We start from the raw sequence: 20,280 nt of genomic DNA on the forward strand, positions 1-20,280 counted from the left end.
CCTTGCCACATCAGCTGTATTCTAACATTAAAATAATTCAGTGACAGAATAGGGCAGGACAATAATGTCCTTGCCAGAACCTGAATACTGAAGCAATTAAATAGGAGAGGTTATATGCCAGCACAATTTCTAACATCCAAAGTGGAGTTTGTACCCGTGCTTTGACCTGAAGAGAATCCAGCTTGTCTCAAATTTCCACGAACCTCATTCGGATATGACCCTAACAGAAAAGTCAGTGCTTCCTTTGGTTCACTCTCTATCTTTTATTCTTCTAATAGTTTCCCTTATTTTAACAGGCCCCAAGATGTGCCTTGTCCACTGCCAAACTGATTAGTAAGATTTAGAGGAAAACCATGTCCATGCTTATGGTTTTGAGACTTGAGAAAGCACAAAAGGTAGAGAGAGAATTTCTAGGTTCCAGCAGCTTTGGTTTGTGTTTGTAATGAACTCTTTTGAAAACTTCTAGTTATAGTGTCTTTTCTATCTCATCAAGTGTACAGAGAATGGACAAAGGAGATTTTGTACTAAGAAGAAATGTAGTGTGCTACTGGAATATTGTATTTATCTGGTGTGGATATTAGCAAATAAAAATAAAGCTAGTAAAATGAAGTTATTTAGCCCCAGTTATTCAGCTAAGTGTTCAAGGTAGAGCTTCACTTCTAGTCAACTACGTTCTCATGTCTGTCTTGCTATTTCTTTTTTTCTCTCTCTCTATTGCCCTTCTAAAAAGAAAGCTGATATTTCTGGAAGACGAAAAGTCAAAGTTTATAACTTTATGCTAGATTGAACTTGGAGGAAAGAAGTGATGATGCCAATACAATGGTTAACAGATGAACTTTTGGGGCAAATTTATATTGTTCATGTGTTCCCAGACATCTTTCAAGCATATATTTTTACCTTAGAGTTATTGAGACATCTGGTAAGTACTTTGGCTATTTTCTGTGTAACTTGAATTAAAGTGTATCTTTGCCAGATGGACAGTATTGGTTATTATATACACAAAAGCATGTTTTAAATACATCTATTCTGAAATTTTTTTTTTTGCACAAAGCTATTAACTTAATACAACTATAGAGAAAAAGACAAATTACACTGTGTTTTTAAAAACATTTTGGTTAGACATACATTGTATAAATCCATATGATATAGCTAAATACTTTCTGGCAAAATTGTATTTATACTAGCTGGTACACCCAGCAACATTTATACTGAGTTTTATTGCTATTGATTTGGTTTCTTTAAAAAATTGTATAAAACATAGTTACCATTAAGTAGCTATTTTATTTATTACTCGAGGAAGCTATTGATTTTTAAGGTAAGATTTTTAAGACCAAAAAATTGCTAGGTAATGTATTTCTGCCTTTATTACAACCATTTTACAGATCTGTGACACTATGGAAAACATTAAGGAATACCAGAAATTCCATTAAAGGTTAGGAGGGTAACAAAGAGTAGAAAGATGCTGGAGAGAGAATAAAGCAAAGTTTGTGACAATAAGAAATTAATTTAGTTCAATAAAGTAACTCATCCACTCACAACTGACACTTTCTCAGTCTTCCTTTTACCCATGAAATATCTTCAGTTATCCAAAAAAATATATATCTAAAGTCTAGGTAACACTTCTATCTTTTCCGATTGTTGGCAAGGCCAGTACAACAATTTTAAACATATTTGCAGGATGTTTGCAAGATTAATGTTCAATCTGTACACTATTTGGAGGGCAGTTAAAATCTGGGCCCCGATTCTTGGACCTTTTCCGCAAAATGAGATAGTAATCCCTACTGAGGATTAAAAAAAAAAGTATCTATTCACTGGCCAGAGTATCAGTCCTTCAGTTTTCAGAATTTAACATCCTAATTTTGCATTATGCATATATATTCCCTCCTGCTTTGAATGTGGTGGTGTTATTAACACCCAGTTCTCTGATGGTTTTGGTGTGATTTTAGTGACTTTTCATTTGAAGCAAGTCTTGATTGAAAAATCTTATTGACTTTACCATAGCACAGGGTTCTAAACAAGTTAAAGTGACAATGTGGTGCTTATTACTCGAGTTTCTGTACATGTGGTTTATGGAAAAGCTGTTTTGTTCTGATAGGTCTGTGGTAACTGAACCCTGAGGGACTTAGCTTGTCTTCTTTGGCTGAGACCCAGCACAGGTGACCTAGTCTTTCTGTTTTGTCTGAAAAACTCTACTCCCTTATGTTTCTTATGATTCCCATATCTCCATTGACCTCATTTCCCATTGCCTTCCCCTCGTAGTGAAACAGTTTGATTGTCACATGCATAGACAGGTGCTATGTGGAGGGATCACGGCCTCGCACGTGGGAGTGACATGCACAGACTTTTAGAGGATCCCACCTTCATTTGAATCAGCGTGCTCTAAACTAATCAAGTGTTACAGGTCAACTTTGGAAAGTAGCCAGGAAAGTCAGAGGTACTAGTTACTTACTTCTGCTATACAGGGATGTGACAGCTCTTGCTCTAGTAGCTACCCACCTGTGCTGATGCAGTCTTGGTGAAGCTGTGACAGGTTTTTGTTGTTCAGTCCCATAATACTGGGAGTGCTGTGTAAAAGCCACTTTCCTTTTGCATGCAAAGTCATGAATACCTCTTGGACCGATTACAGGACTCACAAATAGTGAATTGTAGTTACGGGCCTTGTGTTGTTCCATCTGTGAAAATTATGTGGAATAACACCTCCAATATATTTGGTTTTTCTTGGAACTCAGGTATCAATTCTTTATAAGCCGCAAGATTTTCTGCTGTCCTCATTTGTCGTGCTAGAAGATCATTTTCACTGCCCTCAGAACTGTTTTATGTGTCATCAACCTGAAGTGCTTTTTCAGTGGCTTCAGCAACATATTTGCAGGATAAGAATTTGAAACAATCTAGGGTTTGGGAGATTTGCTGTACATGGAAGCACTGGACTAAAGAGGATCTCTTAGGTCAGCAAGTCTACTCCCCTGCTGTTGTATACTGTTCTTCATAAAATTTTCAAACTCTCCTTAAAAGTGATTAAGAGTTTTCCCCCATTATTATAATTGGAAGACTCTTTCAGGACCCCATTCCTTTGCTTGTAAGAAAGCTTCATCAGATCTCAAGCCACATTCTATTTATGAGTAGTTTTTACTTGAGTACATGATTACTTTCTGTTAAATATCTTTTCTTTCCTTGTTTTTCATTCTTTTGCAGCCTTTCTTTTGCTAGACTAAACAAGGCAAGCATTTATTCTCCTTCAGTCTTCATTCTTAAAAAAATCTTTAAATTCTCCTTATGGTCTTGGTAACACTCTTTTGAATATGCTATAATCTGAGTTCATCTTTTTTGAAAAAGGTGGCCAGGATTGATTGCTGTATTCAGAAGGCATCTTACCAATAATTTGTAAAATGTCACAAATACTCTTTCTTTAGAGTATACCTTGACTGATGCCTCTCAGACTTTGTGTTCACAGACAAGGAAATAGGCAGTGAAAGTCCGTCAACATAAGTCAATAGGAAGCTTCTTACTGACTTCAGTATGGTCATGATTATTCTCAACACTCTTCTTGAAAGAAAAAAAAAAAGACATTAATTTCCTCTGCTTTGATTTTAGAAGATTTCACAAAAGGTGTTCTGAAAATTAATGAATTTGGGTGGCAAGAAATGTTAGGTTGCAAGCGAAGCATTTACAAATGGTTGCCTTTCTCCATATTTGTGCAGATGAAACTGAGCTTCTAATTTCTTTCTTGAAGTTCAAACACCCAAGAGTACAACTTTGAAAACTCATCCTCTAAAGAACTGCAGGTGCTCAGAACTTCTGAGCACCACTGACTGAAAGCAGACAATTAGGTGAAAGATTTATTTGTAAAGAGCAAAAACTAAAAGAAATGTGTTTGTTGACAGTAAAAGATTATAAAAATCTACAGACTTCCCATCTTCAAAATCTTCCATTACATCTCTCTGAAGAGAAGTAGACTAGTATCTGAGAAAATGATTGCAGTGTATTAAAGATATATTAAAGATGTGAGAGTGATTTCTTGGGAGAAATTATAGTGTTTGCTGCTACATTGATACCAGTATATGGAAGTTCAATGCTAGAAGAAAAGTTTCTAAATTAGAAACATGAACTATGTGTTGTAAGCGAACTCTTAGATAAAATGTTTAATTGCACTTATCTGCTATTATGCATGATACACAAATAAAATCAGTTCTGAAGCCTAATTGTCTACTCTTGCACATCTAACACTGCTACAGGGAGTGTGAAACAAAAGTGGCTTATGTTTATTTTGCAGAACTGTGCACAGCTCCTCAGGATACAAGGTAGTGAAACTCCATAGTAGTTTTATTATGCTAATTTGCATAAGAAAATCATAATTTGTTTTCTAAGCCATTTCGGTCTAACTTTTATTTACAGTTTTTCACCTTTGAACAATACAAGAAGCTACTAGGATATGCATCATTACCTCCAGGACTGGTATGTATGGATACAGAACTTCATGTTCTAATTTAATATGTGTATTATGAACAGTCCCATCCATTTCCTCCCATAGAAGGAGCTCAAAGTTAAAGGGACCAGTTCAACCAACAGTTTTTCAGAACAGATTTGTCCCTTGAAAACATTGATAACAGAATTTATCAAAAAGATAATTACATTAATTTTTATATCAAATGTCTTCAAAATAATTCCTTGTAAGGTCCTAACATTTGTTAACACAGACAGTGACCATCACTATGGAAGAGTCTGTATGCAGCCTGTCATTCTTTATTCTTGCAAATTAACAGAAATAGTTGAACATTTTCAGTATTTATTTATTCATGTGATAGTGACTAGAGACCTCAACTAAGTATCAAAGTGCTATTCTGCAAGGCACAGTGCAATTATAACAAAAATGTAGAACTCAGTCTTATTTTAATGACTTTACAACAGAAGCATAAACTATTTATAAGAAACCGCTACCTCCTTTGAAGTCAATGGCAAAACTCTTATACATTAGTGGAGTTAGAATTGCATCTCAAGAACATAATTTTTAAAAACAAAATACAGGACGTGTATGTAGACAAAAATATTTTAATGCTAAAATGTAGTTTATATATGTTGTCTGCATTCTTATATATAGGGCTTAATCCTGCTATATTTTAATAAGAATGACTGCTTTCTGTAGTGTAGGGATATGAGTAATAGTAAATACATGTTTTCACAATAATGGCATCCCAGCTGTAGGAAACAATTGCTATCTTTACGGTTACACTATAAAGGTTTTGGTAATGAATATTTCCCAGTGCTGATCTTGATAATATTTTCAGAAAAATCTTGAAAAAGGGTGCACACAACATTATGGAAGATACTGGCCAGTTTTCCCCGAAATCATAAGGTTTTGTTTAAAGGTCATTTTAAACCAGCAAATTGTTTCTTTCTTTAAAATTTTCAGTAAGTTCTCATTCAAAATTTCTACTTTAATCTGTTGCTTCCTTCCAGCTTACCTACTTTAGCATTTGTTATATGTTTTTTTTCTCTGTAGAGGCTTCTGCATTTTTCTTATAATTATCAATGTATCTGAGCATTAAGACTGCGTGTGAACTGTCTGGAAGAGGGTAAATACCCTCTTTGTTTGTTAAATAAAAAAAAAAAACAATAAAATTCTGAACACCTGTATTATAGCTTTCTTGGTCAAACGAGTTTTTAATTGGAATTTGTTTTATAGTTTTGACTTCAAGAGACAAGTTTGTGATGACTGAAGGAAATACATAAAATCTTGTCTTGTAAGAACAAATACTCTCCACACTGTTTGAACCAAAATAACACCAGGGAAAAAAAAAGGAGACATTTGGTTTATCAGTATTTCAGGTTTCTTTCAAACAGTATTACTGTCATTTTCATTTGCCTATCATTGCAACAACCAAATGGTCATGGAAGCATATTAACTAGTTTTAAGCAAGTTTCCACTTCCTTTTAATTATTCCACTGACCCTATAGTCATTTACAGTATCTTCTGTTTTATCTTGGGTTTTTTTTCAGCAGGGTCTTCTCTTCCTTAGATACAGAGGTTGATACTTGTTTTGTAGCAAGTAGAAAGAACAGAGTTTAAGGTTCGATGGTACTTTTTTTTGGAGGACAATAGTCTGGAAACTTGTAAACATGCAATAGCTGACCAAAAGCTGCTCTGATTCATATAGCAGATGCAGCAACCATCAGACACTTCTAACATTTTTAATGCAATTCTGTTACCATAGAGATATTTTTGCCCCTAAGGTACCCACGGTAGTGAGGGAAAAAGGACAATTGAGAGAGATTCTGGTCTAAGCTAGGCAGAATGCTTCTAGGTGCCTCAACAAACCTCATCTCAAGACAACATTTATTGTTAAAAGAGGTAACATGAGCAACATCTTCCTGCTAGCTTCAGTCTTATGGTTGATAATGAAAGGGACAGCTTATGTTCCCATCTCATATTGGAAAATTACATTTGTTGGTAACACAGTATTCTCCCAAGGCAGTAAGGCTGGAGCTTGCCACCAGCCTCCTGTCTTACCATTCTTCTCTTTCTTGAGCTCTCAAGAGTCCTTGCTCAAATTCCTCTGTATTGAGTAAGTTATTTTTCTCACTATTGTTTTTTTTCCTTAACATTGGTTTCCTTGAATTTCAGCAAATGTACTCAGTATGTTGTATTTTGGTCCTGGGACTCTTTTCAGCCCCTAGAAAGTTTGGAGGTGTTAAATGGAGATAATAAGTGTGTAAAATGATCCCCAAAAAAATAATCCCTCTGAATTTTTTCAATTGACCTAAATATTTCAACATTATTTTTCTGTTACAGACAAATTAAGATGTTGTGATGGAAAGCAAAGCAGTGAATATCTCAATTTCTCTGACTGTTATGTACTATCAGCTTCTAAGTAAATGGAGTTAATTCATTCTCACAGAGGATGCTGACATTTCCATGTGTGCCATTTATTCCCCTATAAACCTTTTTCAAGATTGGTATTTTCTTAGGATTACTTTTCTTCTATTTGTGCAATTTGCTTAAATACTGCACTATTTGAATTTCTTACTTTTTTTTTTAAGTTAATATGTTAATGTTGTATGCTTAATGCTCAGTGCAGAGTTTTTATTTTTTCCAGTGCTACGTAACTGCATTTATATTTCTGGTTTTATTCAGACTCCACCCAAAGATAACATAAGGACATTGTTTTTCTGTGTTTTCATAATAAATTGATACCACAATTTTTCTTCTAGCTGAAAAGAGAGTTCATTGACAGTGCTATGACATTTTATTTTGTATTTTTTGGAATGTGGTTTATGGCTATTGTCATATTGTCTTCATGAACTGTCAGCATCTAATCAAGGGCTAAAGTTCTCAAGTAACAGAATACTGCTACATTACTGTAATCTCGCAGTTTGCATTGTATCATTCAGTTTCATAATCTGATGTATGGGAAATTTTACTCCTTAATTTTTCAGTATTGATTGATTTAACTTTCCTAGGCGTTTGCAGTTGCTGGCTTGGGATCTGGGTTGACAGAGGCAGTTGTGGTTAACCCTTTTGAAGTAGTAAAAGTTACCTTACAGACAAATCGAAATGCCTTCACAGAGGTATGACAATTGCTCCATTCTTCTTTTTCTGCTTTATTAGGCATAATGCACTTCAAAGTTCACATTTAGAGCAGAATGTCTATAATACATGAGTTTGATGCAAATTATTTTCCCACAAGCGTAACAGAAATGGAAACAGAGAGAAGAGACTCAGTAGACAATATCTTCAGATATGCATAGAGATGTGTACAGTATTGTCAGCAGTGTCAGCATCTCCATTGTAAATATTCTGTGCCTGAAGTGCACCTTCATCCCTCCAGGGTAGCCAGCAGTCCAGCATTGTGAGGAGCTGTAATCCAGAAGTAGAAACCTGAGCCCGTTGTACACTGTGCATTTACCCCAGCAGGCTCCAGACCTCAAGTGAGCACCCAAGGTTAGCGTAAAACACCAAGGCCCCATGCCGTAGCCATGGTCCAGCTGGTGTATTTTATGTTTTAAATGTAGCTGGTAGATTTCAGAGTCTTGGAAAAAAATATTTCTATTATAAGTCTTTGCATTTTCAAGCACAAACTGGGAATTTGTTATATAATAAAGCACTGGTAATTTAAATTCCTGTTTCATTTCAGAGTTTTATTATTCAAATATTGTTTTGTTCAAAGAAGTCAGTGTCCAAAACTGACTTTGTCTACAGTTCTGGGTACTGCTGAAAAGAGAAAGAGATTGAACTGGAAAACACTGATTCATCAAAATCAACTGTTCCCAGGAATGCACCAGCTTAAATCAATTTTAATGTAGAAAATGTTCTAGGCTAATGTGAAGGAAGGCAGTCACATAGCTCTTTCTTTCCTCAGCGAATAAGACTCTTTCAAAACCTTTTGAGAAATCAGCTGTACCACAGTAGAAGTCCCAAATCACATAAGCATGGCATGAAAAGGCTGGCTGAATACGATGAATTATTTTTGCATATCCTACTATAAAATTTTGACTGAGTTAATACTTGCATGCCTTGTAGCACTCATCTGCACAAATGGAACCCTTTTGGGGGATGCACAGTAAAGAGATTTATGACCGGCCATTTACATAAGCTGTTTGTGCCAAGCTTCTCAGATACACTTCAGCAAAATACTGCCACTGATTTCCAAATGTTGTAGACTAGATGGTACCTACTCTGTAACCATCCAGAGAAGCGTTAAGGATAAATTTTAAAACATTAGGTAAATTTCTGTTTGATTCTCAATGCATGTGAAAGAGATGTTTGGTTCCTCCGAATCTCCAGCCCAGATATTTTTTAACCATAGGCAGCAAAGCCACTGAAACAGAGAGGTAATAGAGTAGAGGAGTAAAATGTTAGAATCCTGGAAGAAAAGAAAGTAGGAGAAAGCAATGTGTGAGAGGATCTCTCTTTCAGGAAGGTGCTATGAAAAAATTATGGGCTACTCCTGCTCCAGCAGTAGTAAACTAAGCAAATATTCTGGATCTTTCTGCCTCAGAATTGTGAAGATACAATTAACCTATCTTAATAAAACCTCTGGTTTTGAGTGTAAATACACCAGCATTATGTTTTGAGCAAACTAGTTCCTGTAAAGTTACAAGAGATCAATATATTCTTTTGCTTCATACATTTTTTTTTCCTCCATTGCAAACCTTATAACAAAATCTGGAGTGTTTTAGTTACTAAATTTTATGCAATTACTTACTTTAATTACAGCATCCCTTCCTTGGTGTCCTTCAGAATACTCCAATAATGACAATGTAGCTATTCAAAAGCCTTCTGAGTTGTTTTGGTTTAGGTGAATATTCTTTGAATTTACTTTAAATGCAGATTTTCACAAAATCCAAATCATAGTATATTATCATACAAATAAAATTGTAAAAGAATGCTATTGGGAGTCTACTAGGAGCCTAGTTTACACCTAAAATATTAAAAAAAAAAAAAGTGTCCATTTGCCCTAATGAAAAATTGGAGGAAATGAAGCTCTTAAAGCACAAAGTTAAATCACAGACATATCAACTTTTAATATTACTTTTTTAAAAAGTGTTAGAATTTCACATTTTGCTGTAAATCAGGAAAACTACAGTGACTTCATTACCATAATCTCAAATTCTCATTGAGAATGTGTTAAAGGACATTCCACACTAAAGCATGAGAACTCCAGCCTATTGGGAGAAGCATGTGCATGTTATATTATACAGCATAAACTGATGGTACACTCATTTCATTACCATGCACTGTTTTTCTAAAAGGTTTAAGTAAATTATGTACCTATCCCATTGTGTAGCTTTCATACTATAGGATGAAACCTAATGCAGTTCACATATTTCTTTGATTATTGTATTGAAATAATAAATATATCTTATTTAAAAGGAACAAGGAAGAGCATGAACATGTACACCCACACCCAGACTCCTGCACACCCCCAAAGCAAATATTCACACACTATGGTGACAGCTGAATTATTCTGTGGTACCAGATCATCTTTCTAGGGCTGATAGGTTTAAAGAGGAAGGCCACTACAAATCACATATCAGCTCTTTCATAATGAGGATTCCTACACGTAAAAATAACAGTGACTTTTTGTTAAAGTAAACTGCTAGAAGTCCTAACACTTTGTTGTTTGGTTTTCTTTTTTTTTTTTCTTTTCTCTGTAGCCATGGCTAACTCACTGCCTATAGAAGCTGGCATGGTAATAAAAATATTCTCACCTGACTTAAGAGTTGTGATTAATTAAACAAATACAAGTTTCTGCTTTATGATGAGAAGAATCTGACTCTGGATTCCACTGCCTAGGTCTATATTAAGTATGTCAACAGTTTGTTGAAGTGAAATAAGCTCCAAATGTTTATACCACAAATTCCTCCATCTGGATTAGTCATCCTAAGGTCCTTCCATTATCAGCGATGAAACATAGATCTTCTGTGGCTTGATCAGCTGACATTTTAGATACCTACTTTTGATGAAGTGAAGTGCTGTCTAGAAGAGCCATCTTTATTGCTAAGGGACTGAAAAAGGGAGCCTTTTGAGTAGCTCAGATGTAGATGTAGACATTGTAAGTATCTACATTTGAACTGGTGAATCCCATGTTAGGTGTTCAGCAAGTGACAGGCTTCCACTCTGAGTCATTAGTATTCAAGATGAGACCAAGGGACACTTTTCTATTGAAAGTTGGTTTGTATTGCTAAATTACTGAATTACTTGAATTACTTGAATTACTTGAATTACTGAATTATTTGAATTACTTTATTTAGGGCCTGTAGTTATTTTTTGTGCATGAGGAATCTTCATTTTTTTTTGTGCATGGTAAAGGAAGTTATTGCTAGTATCTGGACCATATTCCATGTTGGGTATCTCCATTTTAGAATAGATTCTGATTTTAATCCCTGGGGGTAGTTAGAAAAGTAAACAACAGTAAAATGTATGCAGAGTATTAACAGGATAATATTGATTACCAAATATGAAAAAAAAAACCCAGAATGAAACTTTGTATTAAACACTAAGCTTCTCAGTCACCAAAATAAACAGTCATATGCTGAGTCAGATATAATAGACATCATTTGGCTGATGCTGTTGATCTACCACAGTGATATTTTGAAATGGAAAGCTATTAAACAAATAAGTGTATTAAAATCAGCAGTGTTCACAGCGTTGTAGTCAAAATTCTTCTATATTTTCATGTTTGAGTCTCCTAGTGGAAGTCATGTTTTGCCTTTCTAATTAAATATTTGGTTACCGAGAGCTGGCTTTATGCTTTGGAGAAAGCCAAACTCAAGTCAACAACTTTTTGAAAGGAACTTTTCTATAATTCTGCTAAAAAGAATTCTAAAATGTTCAGAAGGGGAACACTTGATTCTGATTATCACAGTGTATTGGAAAATAGATCAAATATGCATGTAGCCAGGCAGACCCTGTCTGAGGAACTGATCATTATATAAGTGGATTCTGAGGAAATGTTTTCCTTTCTGTCTTTCATTAAAAGGAAGTTGACCGACTAAAATAATTTCTATGTCTTTTGGTCATTATTTTCTAAACAGGATTTCTAAAGTCAATTTCCTAAATCTGTACCTTATAATTTAAATGGGTGTTCCTATTTTCAAAATCTAACTGCAATTTTTCAGTCAAATAATTCATTAGGAGGGCAAAACAGAATTTCCAATTGGATGCTTAAGGAAAAAAAAAAAACAAAACCCAAACAAATCTTATTTTCAAGATTTTCAACATCGGAAGAAGTTAATATATGACCTGATTTTTAAAAGTGCTGTGTACCCAATAATTCCTTCAAAAGTCACTGTCTTAAAGTAGTGGTTTGTATTCTTAACAGTACAAAGAGCCTCAGAGAATCAGAAGACTTCCCAGACAATATATATGCCTTTTCAACCCTATTCCTAACATTGAATTTGAAAACTGCCAAACTGTTTTTCAACACAAATATTTATGGCCTCCCTTGCTGGTCTAACTTGTGGCTCCCAAGGACTTGCTTCCACAGCCATAATGGCTCAAGAATTTCCTGTTCCAATTCTGTCCCTTTTATCATTCCCTCACCGTGCATATTCCTGTGCCATTGGTTTTACTAGAGAAGCTGTTTTTATCTTCTTGTTGTCCAGAGTAATTGTTATATGCTCTAGTTGTGTAAGGGTTTCATCTGTTGTAATCGTAACAGCACAGCATCAATGATAAAAAAGTATTGCCAAATTCCCACATTCAAAACCACATGCTGCTCTATAAAATCTATTTTAAAATATATATATATATTATTTTAAGATCTTTTTTCTTTATTTTAGGGATTCTTAGTCTTTTACAGAACTTAAGTCATGCTTTCATCTTTTCTCTGCAATCAGAAAAACGAGGATTTTTTTTTTAATTGACGTTGTTATTTTCACATGATCACAGGAAAGGGAAAATAATAAATATGGTGAGAATTAAGATAAAATGACAAGAATTGGCAACATTGTGTTTGTCAACAGGATTGAAATTATGCCATGGTTATTGTTTTATTTTTGTAAATATGATCTCTTCCGTCTTTTGCTTAACTTGTGTAGCAACCATCTAGCTTTGTTCAAGCCCGGCAGATCATTAAAACCGATGGTCTGGGCTTCCAAGGACTCAACAAAGGTCTTACTGCAACGCTGGGCCGTCACGGAGTTTTTAACATGGTTTACTTTGGATTCTACTTCAATGTGAAAAATATTCTTCCAGTCAATAAAGTAAGTTCTTCATACAGTGCAATAGACAAACAGATAAGAGATTTGGCAATTTAATTAATACTGTATTTTTCTGTGCAAAGCTGTGGTATTTAGTAATAAACATTGACTAACTTATCTCTCGGTTTTGCAGAAATCTGTAGCATTTTAATGGAAACAAACCAAGGATTTGTACTTCTCACTTTTTAAGCAAAACTGACTATAAATAAAGTAGTCATGTTTGAATTCTCATTTATATGAATTTCCCTTTATACCATGGTAGCAATGTAAAAATGCAGAAATCAGGATATAGGTATGTTATGTTTCTGCTAGGTAAGTATGTGCTTTTTTGTGGTAAACTTAGAAGAGAAAAATCCGTTTCTAGAACTTCTTTCAGTATTGACAAAGTAAGAGGTGAAGCTTGAGGAGATGGCAGAGCTGCAGTACATTGGGTACTCTGGCCATGTACCAGGCCTGTTTACTCAAAAGAGAGTTCAACCTAGTGTTGAAAGATGACAGGATAGATTTATCCACGTGGGAGGGAGCCAGCCCAAAACAGGACTTACAGGGTCATGCACAGGGGCTTTCTGTAGTTTACAAGTTTTAAAAAAAAAAATCTTTACAGCTCTAATTTCACTTGAAGCTATTTTATTTGATAGTCTTGTATTCCTTTACATAACAAAGAAAACATTTCCTTTTACAACAAAGGGAATTTTTGCTAATGAAAATATTGTAATACTGGCAACTTTCTAAATGACTGTGTGAGTAACAGCTAATGGTTTATTGATGACTCCAGTATATTACTTACTGAACTGTGTTTTCATTGATGTGATTTTTAGATGATGACAGTTAAACAGTCACAGGTGTAATATGTAGTGATATTCATATAAGAAGCTGCAATTTACATCAAAAGGAATCAATTTCTATTCCCAGATGAAGTAACACCTTTTTTTTCTGCACTTCTGAGGAGCCTGGTATTTTTGTTGGCAACATTGTGTAAATGGAGAAAAGCTCCACTTCTTATTTGCAGATCATTACAGTAAATTGAATTGTTCAAGAGCAGCTAACCCACAAGTTTCTACAAGTTTCTTTTAGTGTATTTAAGCATACTTTACAATGTACTTTAATCATACATTCTAAGAACTCAAGGCACAAGCATAGCTTGATACTAAAATAGGAGTAAACACGTTTATGTTGGTTAAAAGATTAAAAAAATATAATTGCTAGGCAGAACATTCAGAATCATGTGCAGGTAAAGACAAAGAGGCTTATATGCAACTTCTATGGAAATTCTCAAGTGTTCTTGCACAGCAACTGAAGAATAGTAATGGTATTTGGCATAAGTATGCTTTCCCAGCCTTTCAGCTTTTAAAAAATGGGAAAAAAAATTATTACATTATCAGAAAGATTCAGAGCTTTATGATCTGAGAGAAATTAGAACTTTATACAGATTTTGTGTGATACAGACAATTGTTAGCATCTACCACATAGATTTAAATACATCTAGAAAATTAAAGAGAAACTACTTCAATGGTGTTAGCCAGTGGCCCAGCTGTCCTGTAGATGCTATCAAAAGCAAAAAAAAAAAGCAATTTAATCAATGTAAGATTAGATTGCATTAACTGCAAATAAGTGGAAAGGTTTGGCTTATGCTTGACCGGTACAAAGTGGCTTGCACAGTGCCTTGCACAGTGGCTACATCTGCTCTAGAAAATTGAGCAGAGTCACTGAAACTCAGTCGTCTGTGCTGTTAAATGTTCCCTGGCACAGCTTTAGCCCAGGCCAGCCAACCCTGTTCCTGGGTATGGCTTAGGAGCTAGTGCACACAAGGAACCATTCCTAATAGGCAAGTTTCATTCAGCTAGTCTGTTTTGTATGGTAATAGAATTTAATAGCGCTAATAAAGTTAATAGGACTCTCTGGGCCAGCTGGCATCAGTGCCATAGACAGTTCTATACATATAGCCAATAATGCCAATCAAATTCCCATTAAAATCAATGCAAATCTTACCCTAATTTTACCAAGGTACAGATCAGGCCTCATCTGACTTGTACTAGCCAGTAATATGTCTCAGGCATGTACACGCACTGAACTTCACTTCAGTGACTGGAAAATTGAAGTATTCAACAATACTTTGTGATCTGTAATTTAAACCTTTTCTGTCAGTAGGCAGGTAGTAGAGGCTAAGAATTATCAAACCTGTACATGGAATTTGGTAGAAGCTGTTTTGAAGTTAATCTGAAAACTATTAGAAGTACCTTTTCAAGATTTCTCACATACTTGATTTCATTGCAAAAGCTAATTTGTTTGCTTTGTATATTTTGCCAGAAAAGAAAATCTTAAAGTCAGTCTTGTGATATTGACAAACAGATAAAAACTGTGAAATAAGATCACTACACTTTTGAAATAATTTTGGCTCTTGACTGTGTATCTGCTGTTCACCATCTGTAACATAAGTGGAAAAATGTATAGAAATGTCCATATGAGCCTTTTAGCTGTCAACAGTGCTAAACTGTGCATTAAATTTGCATCCCAATTAGGGATGTTTGCAGCTTATTTTGCCAAAAACAATAAACCTTTTATGTTGAGTGGTCAAATGATATAAATGACATGTGTGGGTTGTAAATGTTCGTAATGAATAATTTTTCATATGTTCAGTCTATTCTGCTAAACAGACCATTTACAGCCAACCTCATGCTCTGTTTACTGAAAATGGAATAAGCCAGACTTGTTTCAATTGCCGCTAATGTATCAACCATAGAGCATTAACAGCTATGCATCTGCACCAGCAATCAAATTAGTCTGCAAATTTATATCGTCTCAGTTTTATGGCACCTGCTTTTATAGCACATTTCATAGGCTTCCAGCAGCTCTCGCTTTTCAGTTTTTTTGTCATAGTTAGGCTGGACGGTGAACGTTCGTTTCATTAAAACCTTTGCTCACTACCACCTCCAAGTGGCTGTCGTATTTCTTAATGATATGAAATTTCCTTACTGTCTGTTAAAAACACCCTTTGAAACATGGCCAATTGCAGAATTCATTTCAAGTCAGGCACTGCCTGCCCCAGCTGTGACAGATGTGCCCCCTGCTAAAAGGACTGCTGCATCAGACGGTGGGAGCTTAGCAGTGTGTTGCTTTGTCAGAGAGAGGGCTCCAAACTTCTGTAGGCCAAGAAAAAGAGATGGGAACTAAAATGGGCTATCCAGTTTGGCGAATAAATAAGACAGCAAACAATTTTATTTTTAGTTGTTTTCACGTCTATGCCAATATGGAAGTTATATGTAGGAACAGACAGTGAAAAGGACATGTGGTGCAGCAGAGTGGAAAAAATAGCAAATCAAGGTGATTTAGGAGAAGGCTGGATCAGAGTGGGAAATGAAATAACCTCAGAGCTACCATCCAAGCTCAGGTTTCAGGATGACCTGGGAACTGAAAAAAAAAACCTGGCAGTGCTGTATCCAGCACGATGTTACAAGCCACCCACTGATCACTACTTTCCAATCTGAGGTATCCTGTGGCTGTTGAAAACACAGCCTGTGTTGTTTAAAGACTTCAGCCCAAGCCATTGTCACCAAAAGATGTTGTATCAAAGTAGGAGAGCCTGTTGCTACCTTAACTGCTTCTGTACTGCAGTATTCCTGTAGGCAAGAGAGCTATGAAGTTTAAGGAGAGGAATCTTCAGTCAAAATAAAAATGTGAAGAAGAAACACAAATTACTTCTGTTTTTCTACGGAAATTAGGATAATGCTGAAACTGATAAAAGGTTCAACCACAGCTGGCAGAGGCAGACTTAAAACAGCTAAGTTCCTGCAAGACATACAAATAATCATTTCAAAGGAGAAAAGATCCTACAAGTACATCTCACGAGTGCCTCAACTGAGGGAAATTTTCAGTGGGAACTTATGCCTCATTAAACACTGAATTCCATGGGGGAAAAGCCCATGTAAGCCTTAGTCTGGGCTTGCACCTTTCCAGACATCAGTATCAATCAGTCAGAAGGACTGATAGGACATCAAACTTCTTTAGTTCTGGTACTCATGGAGCTACTCTATTTTTTTTTCTGTTTCATGAATTACTGTGTAACTGAGAGGGAAGGTGGATAGTGTGGACAAAGGTACTGGATGCAGGGGTAAGCAAGAAGACATCCAGTTCTGGGTGAGCAATAAAACGTCCAATTCTAGGTGCCCTTTTCTGCATAGTTAGTGTCTTTATGATGCCATGAAAAGGTGACCTGCTTGTAACCCCAGCACTTCATGAACAGTCTGACCATCTGCATAGACCAACGCTATGTGGAAAAGCTGAGTCTCTTCTTTACATCAATATTTATTTGGTGCAGATGCTTGTTTTAGGACTAAATGAAGTCCCTATGGGTCCAAAAGGTTATAGCAAAAGAATAAATAATAGAAAATAATGCTGCTTATAAATCAGGAGTAAGATTAATAATTTTATTATGAATTGTATTGTGAGAAAAATAGATCACTGAGAGGATTGCAGGCTGCTTAAAAATGTACACCCTGTACAGCAGGCATCCCTGTCACTCTGGAGGCTAGCTAGGACATTTATCCTAGTGGCTGTCATTCATCTTATGCTGTCAGATGTCTGACAGGTGGATTTTAAAAACTTAAATAAGAGTCTACTGCAATGAGATGGCACTCAAGGAGGAATCTGAGATAATACCAGTGTGAAAAAGCACATGCAGTTCAAACAAAGTGCAGCTGTGACTATGCATTTTGGAATGTCTTTTCAGGTCATCAACATGTTCATTGTAGTTATAATGTCAGTATTTCCTATGCATCTTGACAAAGAGCAGACCACGATTGTACTGATCAGACAAAAAGCTATAGTTTACAGTAAGGAGTTCACTATGTTAATGCATGAGATGGACAGAAGTTCAAGGTCAATAAAACTATGAAGCTGTTCCTTAAGCTGTGGTCAAATCTTCATTAAGGAACAAACAAAATTTGTGAATATTGTTTAAAAGAATCAAAACATGATTTTATCACAACAGTGAGGAGACTCACTTTCATCTTTTCATTCTCACCCTTTCTGGAGCCTTGCAGCGAGTCTACATCGTTTTCTCCTCTTTACTGCTGGTTTCTGCCAGGAGTTTACATGCCTTCAAACATATAGTCACATAACATATATGTATAACATACATCACACCTGTGCCAGCCTCTCCCTGTCTAAGAGAGGAATTTGACAGCCTTTCTTCCCAGCCTTCCTCTGAGATTCAGCAGGAAGACCCAGACCCTGTCTCTCCTCTGTGTTTAAAGCAACTCGTTTGAGTTTTTCATCTGCTCCTTGTTGCTTTCCTGAGAGCTATCTTCGACCTTGCCTATCTCTGAGTATACCTTTTCTCCTCTATCTTGGAAGCTCCCCCTCCTCAGACCCACTTGTTCCTTTCTTGCAATGTCTGTTGCCATAGGAAGCTCCTTTCAGTGGTTAAACCAATTGTCTGGGTGGCTAAAGCAGCTCCTTATAGGCTGTTTTGTTCCCAAACACTTGATTATGGTCAATGTACTCTAGGTCAGGTCTTGTGGCACCTCTTAGCTTGCCATAGGAGTTCCTATGCTATTACGCTTCATTTCAGCCAAAAAGGCCCTACCCCTATCTCCCTTCTCAGTTCCCACAATTCCTATATACACCAGTGTCGTAGTTCAGCCCCGATCGGGACCAGACTACGCAGTCTCTCTCTCGCTCCCCCCACCCTCTGAGAGAATAGGGGGAAATGATATAAGAAAAACGGCTCAAGGTTTGAGATAAGGACGGGGAGAAATCCTTAAAGTTACCGTCACGGGCAAAACAGACTTGACTTGGGGAAAACTATTCATTTATTTCTAAAATTAGCAGGAGAATGACACAGAGAATAAGATAACCTCCCCCCACCCCTCCCTCTTCCCGGGCTTAACATTATCTCTACTACCTTCCCCTCCCGAGCGGCACGGGGGGTGAAAGGGAATGGGGGTCGCGGTCAGTTCATCACGCGTTGTTTTACGCCGCTGTATCATCGTCGGGGGAAGAACTCCTCGCATTCCTCCTCTGCTCCAGCGTGGGGTCCCTCCCACGGGCCACAGTCCTTCGTGAAACTGCTCCGGCATGGGTCATCTCTTCCACGGAGTGCAGTCCCTCTAGAACAGCTGTCCCAGCGGGCCCTCCACGGGCCACAGCCTCCTTCAGGCCTCCACCTGCTTCGGTGTGGGGTCCTCCACGGGCTGCAGGTGGATCTCTGCCCCTCCGTGGACCTCCATGGGCTGCAGGGGGACAACCTGCTCCACCATGGTCTTCACCACGAGTTGCAGAGGAATCTTGGCCAGAAGCCGTATTACTCCTCCCCCTCCTTCTTCACTGACCTTGGCGTCTGCAGCCGTTCCTCACAACAGGCTGGCAGACATCTCTCAGGATCCTTTTTACATCTTATTCACTTCTCATCTCCTCTCCACTTCTTGCAGCCGGGCCGGGCCGAGTTGGGCCCAGTCGGCTGCCCGGCGGGAGGCCAGAGGGTGAGGCCTGCAAGGCCCATGAGGCTCGCGCCTCCCCCTCTCTGCCCCCCGCTCAGCTGCTTCACATCTTCTCCTCCTTTTTTTCCTGTTTTCCCCTACTTAAATACGTTATCGCAGAGGCGTTATCACGGGACATTCTGCTACCAATTGGCTTGGCCTTGGCCAGCAGCGGGTCCGCCCTAGGCCCGGCCGAGTCCACTGAACAAAGGGGAGCGACTTCTAGCAGTTTCCTACAGAAGCTACCACCTTAGGCCCCCCCCCCCACTAACAAAACCAGAACAACCAGGCAGAAACAGAGTTGGCCAAACGAAAGCCTTGTCTTTTAATGTCTCTCTTGTACACACAGACATGGAATGTGCAGCATACAGGACAAAGCCTCTCAGCTTCATTCCTGGCTTCACCTGCTATGTGACCTTGAGAAAACATATTCAAATTTAGCAGTAATTTCAAATCACTTTTGGCACTTTTGTGCCAAGTGTAACTCATCAGTAAAACTGATATTATGGCTAACATTTTCAAAGGACTTTAAGAAACTTAAAGCAAGTATTCCACTCTAAGTATTAGTTTTGGGCTCTAGACTGCTTTGCAGATACCAACTTCAAATATTATTCTATTATTATTATTTATTCTTCATGTAAATTGTCAGGAATTGGCATCCTTCTCATCCAGTAAGCATTAGTCTTTTATAGTGAACTTATCTCTGAGGTGCTGAGAAGTACTAAAACATACTTATAAAATATTCTTTCCCATAAGGTATGTACCTTCATTAACTGAAGAAAAAAATAAGTGAAAAGATCTCAAGACAAACATCCAAATATTGAAGCAAACAAACTTGCAAAAACAGCTTCAGTTGGACAAATGAATATTTCTTGATATTTTGATTTTATTTATTTTTTTTTTTTTGCTTAAAAAGTTATAAGATTCTTTGTGACACATTCTGGCACTTTTACTCAGACTGAACAGGGCCTAACAAGGGAAAAACAAATAGTATTCCTGTGTCTCTGGTCAGGTTTCTAAACACTATTATGCGTGTTGATGGACTGTCCACATCATCTACTTCTGCTTACTTAAAGCAGCCTACCTTGGGGACTTTGAGTTGTTC

At 37.0% G+C, this 20,280-nt stretch overlaps 1 protein-coding gene across 4 annotated transcripts in view; it reads left to right on the forward strand.

Annotated features, from left to right (window-relative positions):
- Positions 1–20,280, forward strand: part of SLC25A21 (solute carrier family 25 member 21) — a 265,783-nt gene that overhangs the window by 238,065 nt on the left and 7,438 nt on the right. For 3 of the 4 annotated variants that reach the window (XM_086748890.1, XM_086748889.1, XM_086748891.1), the window contains 3 exons: positions 4,393–4,452; positions 7,456–7,563; positions 12,538–12,702. In XM_086748890.1, coding sequence (XP_086605016.1) covers positions 4,393–4,452; positions 7,456–7,563; positions 12,538–12,702 — 333 coding nt within the window. The remainder of the gene's footprint in view (positions 1–4,392; positions 4,453–7,455; positions 7,564–12,537; positions 12,703–20,280) is intronic. The other variant, XM_086748892.1, reaches the window with a different exon arrangement.

The sequence above is a fragment of the Chlamydotis macqueenii genome, chromosome 5 (assembly GCF_036417535.1).
Source record: "Chlamydotis macqueenii isolate bChlMac1 chromosome 5, bChlMac1.mat, whole genome shotgun sequence".
Classification (NCBI taxonomy): domain Eukaryota; kingdom Metazoa; phylum Chordata; class Aves; order Otidiformes; family Otididae; genus Chlamydotis; species Chlamydotis macqueenii.